The sequence below is a fragment of the Limulus polyphemus genome, unplaced genomic scaffold (genome assembly GCF_000517525.1).
Source record: "Limulus polyphemus unplaced genomic scaffold, Limulus_polyphemus-2.1.2 Scaffold4632, whole genome shotgun sequence".
In the NCBI taxonomy this organism is placed as follows: Eukaryota; Metazoa; Arthropoda; class Merostomata; order Xiphosura; family Limulidae; genus Limulus; species Limulus polyphemus.
The window spans coordinates 32592-40654 of NW_013670242.1; the positions used below are offsets into that span (position 1 = coordinate 32592).

General features: G+C 27.8%; 1 protein-coding gene across 7 annotated transcripts in view; it reads right to left on the reverse strand.

The window, feature by feature from the left end:
• Positions 1-8063, reverse strand: part of LOC106471452 (mitogen-activated protein kinase kinase kinase 13-like) — a 73075-nt gene that overhangs the window by 23803 nt on the left and 41209 nt on the right. For all 7 annotated transcript variants that reach the window (XM_022400067.1, XM_013932056.2, XM_022400069.1 and 4 more), the window contains exons 6-7: positions 4005-4196; positions 1143-1301 (exon numbers count right to left, since the gene is read on the reverse strand). In XM_022400067.1, coding sequence (XP_022255775.1) covers positions 1143-1301; positions 4005-4196 — 351 coding nt within the window. The remainder of the gene's footprint in view (positions 1-1142; positions 1302-4004; positions 4197-8063) is intronic.

Here is an 8063-nt window from a genome sequence, read left to right on the forward strand (position 1 = left end):
GGCCCAAAATTAAGTTGGACTATCGGCCCACCGGGACAAGTCCCGGCATCCCGATTGGCCAATCCGTCGCTCATCATCACCCCCTCAATTCTGTTTTTGCACCATACCATCAAAATGTGTTTTCTGTCTAATTTTATTCATATAGTCGTAGAACTGGTTTTCATCAAAATATTTTTCGTTTCTTAATAATTAGATCTATTTTTTAATTTGAATAAAAAGTAAATACTTAGTGGTGAGTTTTCAAATTTGTTTTGCAATCAATGTAAAACAAACTTTTCTAAGCTAAATTATGAAATAAGTAACATTATGTCAATTGAATTTTCAGTCATATCTAATCAAAAATCAGCTTAAAAAATATAAAAGTAAAAGTTCTTTGTAAGTTGAGAATACAATCATGGAACTTTTGAAAACATTTAAATTCTAAGATGAAAGGAATTAGTTTTAATATCTTTTTAAAACAGTGTCTCAACATTAAATGTTTGACTTTTCACGATACACATAAATAATAGAAAAACTACATCATATTATACAACTTTCTTTAAGCCCAAACTGTAAACTATTTAAGTATTTGGTAATTTGGTTTTAAATGTAATGCCATTTGGTTAAGTATTTCCACTATCAGAAGGATAAAATCATGGGATATCAGTGAGACACCCTTAGAGTCTAGAAAGGTTTAAGACATGTCTTATTTTATTACTGCATCCATTTCCGATTTTTATGCATCCTATTACTGTAGAATGATTTTTTTTTAAATCCGATTACTCTAATGCAACAACTGCTCCTTTCCAAAGAACAAACATTATGAAAAATGTACAAGTTATATATATATATGTGTGTGTGCATATGATTTTTTTGTAATTTACAACAACAAATAAAGTTTAAACGTTTTTTATTTCAATAATCTATAAGTTATAGATGCCTCTTTGAGGCTCTTTTCATGTAGAAATAATTTAAGCTTTATCTAAGCCTTAAATGTTAATGGTCTGCTACATGTGTGGTTTTTAAAGGAAAAGAGCAGGTTGCAGGTGAATTGACACTATTTAGTTAATGTTGATAGATTTTAGTTTAAGTGTAGCTGTTCTTTTCATTGTGATTTGCTTATCAATAAATTAAAAAAAAATAATTTTGCCCTAACTACTTACCATATGTCAACTTTTTCAGAACAAGGTTCATTACGGATCACTTCAGGAGCCATCCAGGCCACTGTCCCAGCAAATGACATTCTAGCACTAATATCATTCCACTGACGAGAAGTTCCAAAATCAGAAATTTTCAGAATTTCATTGCTTGCAATCAGAACACTATGAAGGATATGTAGTGGTTCAAAATAACTCTGAAACTATCTGCTCTGAGATTCATAATGAAATATATATATTACATAATGTAAAAAAAAAATTTATTATAACAGAAATTTTTAGAATACTTTTTCTGATATGTGATAATCAAAGCCACTCTTAAAACTTAATTATTCTTTCAATTATACATATCAATAAAAATTTCTCCAAATATGTCCCTACAAATACTTTTGTCTCCAGTTTTCAGCTCACATGTCCTGTTTTTTTGTTCATTATATTTCAAGAGCAGTTGTAATGATAATGTCCTGTGTTATGAAGCCAGAGTACTATCTACCTGAGTATAGTATGATTCACAAACAGCTTAAACAAAATTTTTATGATAACTCAACTAATCTCTTCCATTTTATCAAAAATGAGTTACCATACAAGATACATGTGTATGTATGTGTATATTGATATAGACAAATACACACAATATATTAAAAAGAATGAACACTGCTAAAAATTAAATGCTTATTTCATAAGTGGTATAACTTTTTCAACATTAGATTTGCTTCTACTAACACTAAACCAATGAAAGGAAAAAAAAGAGTGTACAACTATAAATAGATATCTTTATAAGTACCTTGAAAATATTAAAAAAGGCATAAGGAATACTGATATACAGAGAAATAAAAAACAAAACCTAAATGAATAATAAATCTTATTATATCATCTAAAACTCAACTTTTTTATATTCTAAATTTTCTACCATTTTCTAAATTTAATGATGATTTAATGTATTTAATAAAATATCATTTATAAATTAGTATTTTTCATTTATTTTACACTTTCATGGGTCCACTTGAGTAATAAATTATTAATAAAACTTAAAAGTATTGCAATGAGGACTACCAAGGACCCATCTTATGTGACATTAGTTATGTATTTTCTTGAACTAGGAATGTATTCTTTAGTAAAGTAAATGATACGATTGTTCAGGTGATAGAACATAATATTTATTGTAACTGATTTCATTATCTTGATTATGTATTTAGGGTGAAAATGAAGGAGAAATATCTAAACATATTCAAGAATGATTTGAATCCTCTTACTGATAACATTACTTTTACTTATACATAGAAGGAGGAACAATCATCTTTTTTTAGGTATTCTTGTTATAAAACATGCAAGTGAAATATTAAAAACAGATATTCATTGTAAAGCTTCAAATTCTCATGCATATTTGGATTTTACTAGTGATCATCCTTCTCATATTAAAAGAAATATACAATTTAATTTGACTAAAAGAATTATAATTGTTGAAAGTGGTTATAATGAAAGAAATAAGACTGAATAAATCAAAGATATTTTTTACATAATAGAAATTACCAAGAAGGTATTATAGATATCTCTTTTTATGTGTGAAAGAAACTGGATCAAAGATTAATAAGATCAAATCTACATTACCTTTTATTTAAACTGATTGCTGTACCAGATATTACTAAAGTGACAAGTTTCATAGAAAGCTCTGTTAATACAAGAATTAAAAATACTGTAAATGATTATATTAGTATTAGTTGTAACACACAATAAATAAATTCAAAATAATTACTCTGTCAACCTTATAAATTTGATTATGATAATAATAAGAAGTTATGCAGAAAGAGAAATTATAACTTGTAGCAACAAAAGATGTCAGTTATGTACTTCACGATATTTAAACAAGACTAATTAAATATCAAAGGAAATGTGATTTTTACTATTAAATGACTGCTCAACTGTGATTCTACAATCCAATGAATTGAGAAAAGTTTGGTTTTAGAAGACACAACCAATTCTTATGAATTGTTTTTTTTTCTCTCTTCTTTCTTTTCTGCGGTCATTTAAATACAATCATCCAGCATGAAGGGTCAGTATAAAATTTCATTTCTCACATGCTAGGTGTTTTTCATACAGCTTTCTACAGTTGGTCTTCTCTGTAATATATTTCACCAAGAGCTAGAGAACTTTTTAATTATGAGACTTCATCAACTTCCAATCTTTTGTTGTTGTTGGGACCATACATATATATATATATATTGATATTTTTTATATTAATATTATCGAGTTATTCATAAAGATACATATTTGTAGTTGGATACTTTGTTTCATTTAAGAGATTTGTTATTTGGCAGAGAAGCAACACTGATGTTGCAAAAGCACTATCACAATTGAAATAAACATTTAATCTTAAGCTTGTGTTTCTTCATAATCTTACTTACATGCCTAAGTTGACTTTAAAACAAATTTTAAATCTACATACACACACACACACACACATATATATATATATATCAGATTTACACTGTTAATTTCTTAATGATCTTAATAAATAAATCTATCATAGCAATATAAATTCAATTCTAAAACATGTTGCTTAAACTTAAAGTTCTGTAAGTTATTGCATTAATAAAAAGAACAAACCGTACACAAAGATTACAAGATAAGCTGCATACAAAAACTAAAGGTTTTAATAGCACATTTAATTTCATTTATAATCATTATGCTCTAATGTTTTAGAAAATTCAAATACAATTAATAAATTTTATTTATATTGTATTTTGCACACTCTTTATATAAAAATGTTTAAAATGTGCTTAACCACATTTCACATTTAAACCACACAAAATGTTTCCCATGAATATTACATATACTACTATAATATGGCTCTGTTTAGTTAAAGCTTACTTAGGAGATTTGAGATCTCTGTGGATAATCTTGTGAGAATGTAGATAGTTCATTCCCGCAGCAATTTGTTTTGTCCAATCCACAACTTTTGTTGGTGGAATATCATGTCCTGCCTGAAGAACATCATAGAGTTGGCCATAAGAGCAGAATTCCATTATAATGCAGTAGCATGGAGCCTGTGTACATACACCCCTACAAAGAATGAAATTAAAATTCAATAAGATATACAATAAAAGAATGGTTGAATATACAAATTCATAATTAATAAAAGTAAACCTAAATAATACCTTATTACATATAAGCTTCATTCAACAAAACAAAATAATATAAGGTAACTACAGACTACACTGTCCATGTAAAGAAATTACCATATAGCTTGCTCTGACAGATATGAGCTCAAGACTCACATGATACAGGTGTTCTGAGACCAATGTTCAGCCCACAAGGCTGGAATATAGTTCCTTAAGCCTCCTTCAGCATGAATAACAAAATAAACCAACCTGAGTTAGAAAAATCTAGATACATTGAAATTAAAATCTAAGCCTATTCAAATTAGATAACAATAGGTAATTGAACTCCTGAACTACTTAAGTTAAAAGAATATCTCTAAAGCCCTGAACTAAAATTTAAAAATATAGATAACTATAAACATCTAAGCAACCTAGGTTAAAAAAAAACCTACATAGTTCAAACCTAAGCCTCTCTAAGTTTGATAAATTCTAGATAACTGAAACCTTAAACCTACCCAAATTAGAAAAAACAACAACAGATAATTAAAACAATTAAGGACCCAAGTTAAGTTTAAAAAGCTCTACATAACTGTAAGCATACACCTATTTAAGTTAGAAAATTCTAGATACACAAAAACCTAAACCTATATATCTAAGTTAGAAAAATTCAAATAACTAAAAACCTTAATCTAAGTTAGAAAGTCTAGGTAACTAAAAAACCTGAACCTATGTATGTTTGAAAAATTCAGATAACTAAAAATCTAAATCTCCTTAAGTTAGAAAGTCTAAATAATTAAACACCTAAACCTATATCTAAGGTAGAAAAATCTAGAACACTTAAAATCTATATCTACCTATGTTGCAAAATACCTAAAATTATCTAAATTTTTAAAAACCTAGATAACTGAAACCTACTTACCTAAGTTATAAAAAATTTCAAATACAAAAAAAAACTAAATCCATCTAAGTTTGAAAAAAAAATAGATAACTGACAACCTAAACTTATACAAGTGTAAAGAATACCTAAATAGCTAAAAATCTAAACCTACCCAATTTATCAAAAAATCTAGATAATTAAAAACCAAAACAAATGTAAATTAGAAAAAAACTTGAACTGCAAAGACTGGGTTAATTTTTAAAATACCAAACTAATACTACCTTTGTAAGGAGGCTCAAAGTGATTCAGACAAGTATATTTTTAGACCATACCTGCTAAAATGAAAATCAGCACTTGCTTCAGAGAAAATTGATAACTTATAGTATGAAAATTATAGGCAAGACAGGAAGTATGCAATTTATAAAATAAGATATTGTAAAATATAGAATTAAATAGTTTGATTACAGAAACTGATTTGATAAACATGCCTAAAACAAGAAAAAGTGAAGCTTGAGAATTTCTTATTATACCTATTAAACTTGATGAAATATACTATATTCTTTTTTTTAACATTCAAATTAAAGACCAAAATCTAAATATTTGCAATATGCAAAAACGGGCTATAAAATCCATGTTTGAGGCTAAAATGGAGTTTAGTTTATAAGATAAATGATAGCTTAAATGATTATTAGGTGTATTAATAATAACTTCTGATTAGCTAGAGCAAGCTATACCTAAATACTTAGACGAAAATTAAATATCAACCCAATAATGAGTGTAGCTAATTAAATATACTTTTCCTAGATTTTTACTTATTAAGATCAGAATGCACTGTCTCATCAGTTCTTTTAACACAAAAAAAGTCCAAGAAAATATGAGACCTTTAAGAGTTTTGAATGAAAGACTTACTGTTGAGAATGAATACATGGCTCAATTGTTAAACCTAGTTTGTTTGTTTTTTTATAATAAGATACCAATGCTATTTAATCATTTAAAGGGGTGGAAAACCTCTTCTTATACAATATTATTATTAAAACATCATATTTTATGAAAGTTTAGAAACGTCACTGGTAGCAAAGCTCCTAGTTGGCCCTGACAAGGTTGTTTCTACCCTGACCAAGGTTAGATATATTCTAAATACTTGGTCTTGATGAGATTTATTCTACCCTGCCCCCTGTTAAGACTTACCCTACCCTGGCACTGGTGAAAATTTTCTAACTCTAGTCTTAAGGAGATTTATTCTATCCTGCTGCTTTGGAGATTTATCCTCCCCTGCCCCAGTTGAGATGTATCCTACCCTGTCCTGATGAGATTTCTTCTATACACCTGGCACTGTTAAGATGTATTCTATCCTGGCCCTGTTAAAATTTATCCTATCCTAACCTTGTTGATATTAATTCAACATAAGTCCATTGTAAATTATCCTACCTTGCTTCTGTTGAGATTTATCTTACCTTGGCACTGCAGATATTTAACTTAAAACCTCAAAGAAGCTAATTAAGTAATGAGTTAAAGGTAATTTTAACTGAAATATTCCAGAGTATTAAGACAACACATGAAAAAATTCTATGTGAATGGAAGCACAGCCGTTTTCAGTGCCCCTGCAACTACAGGATGCTCCCAAGCCATCAGGGTCTAGTGGGCAGTTCAACCACATAAAATGTTTATAAGTATTTTGTTTTAGTTGAAACATTTAAATACACTATATTTGACATAAAATATTTATATAATTATTAGTTTATTATATGAAGTAAGCCCAGTAAATCTTATTCAGTTTCCAAATAATATAATAACAACTTATTAACTTTAGAATTATAATTATTATTTTTCATTTAATGTATTATGCATTAGCATCTAGCAGCATATGATTGCTATAACTATTATTGCAGGCTCAAAGTAATAATATCATATATCAGGCAAATGGCAGAACATTTAAGAGCCATCTTGAAACACATATACAAGTGTTCCATAATGATAAAACTGTTATAAATAAAACATGATTAAGAAAGAAAAATAATTCAATCAGAAAAATAGCCAAGCAAAGAACTCAAGATGAGAAATATCTTAGCAAGGAGAAATAAAACAAGTGTTAAACTGATAAACAATTAAAATTAATTGATAATTATTTACAAAGTGAGTCAATGGCTAAAAAAAATTCAAACCTGGTGTATCAAAAAAAGAAAGTAATCAGAGGTAAAACTCAACCTCTATAATTCCTTTATTCCTTGTACATTAGCAGAAGTAACAACTGACAATGAATTGAAAGAGAATGATGGCATGTACAAAGAAAATGACGTTGAAGTAGAAGATTATACACATTTTTGAAGGAACAATTACAAAGATAATAACAAGATATTGGAATTCGATTGACATTTCAGATATTGGTTCATGATTACAAAATATAGATGACCAAACAAGGATACATTAGTAAATTATGGATGTTAAAAATGTTATTTTTTTCACTCAATGAAATAGAATTTTCAAGGATAGCTATTTATAGAAAATGAAAAATACCATTTCCACAATCAGTGTATTCTTTAAAACTAAATGCTATGTTCTCTCTTTATTGTTTTACAGCTTTTTGGGAATAAGAAAATGCAGCTGAACTCTAAAATCTTGCAAGAAATGCAGTTTACATATGTAATGTCTTATTAAATGAAAGAAATTAGAATTCTAGTTGAAAACAAAACCTAAAGAAAAAAATACAGCTCAAACTTTAAATGAGATTGAATGGCAGAACAGGCATATTTAATAGGATAATTATAATAATTGTGCATTTGACAGAGAAAAAATAACGTTTTTTGTGGAAAGTTGCTCTTGATTGATTAAATTACTACACAAATGGAAATTCTTGAACTCATGTAGCAAAGTAAAATTAATGGTAATGTTGATCCTCACAATGATTTAACATGCTCATGGGTTTATAAATAATGTAAGTCCTCATTATTTGAG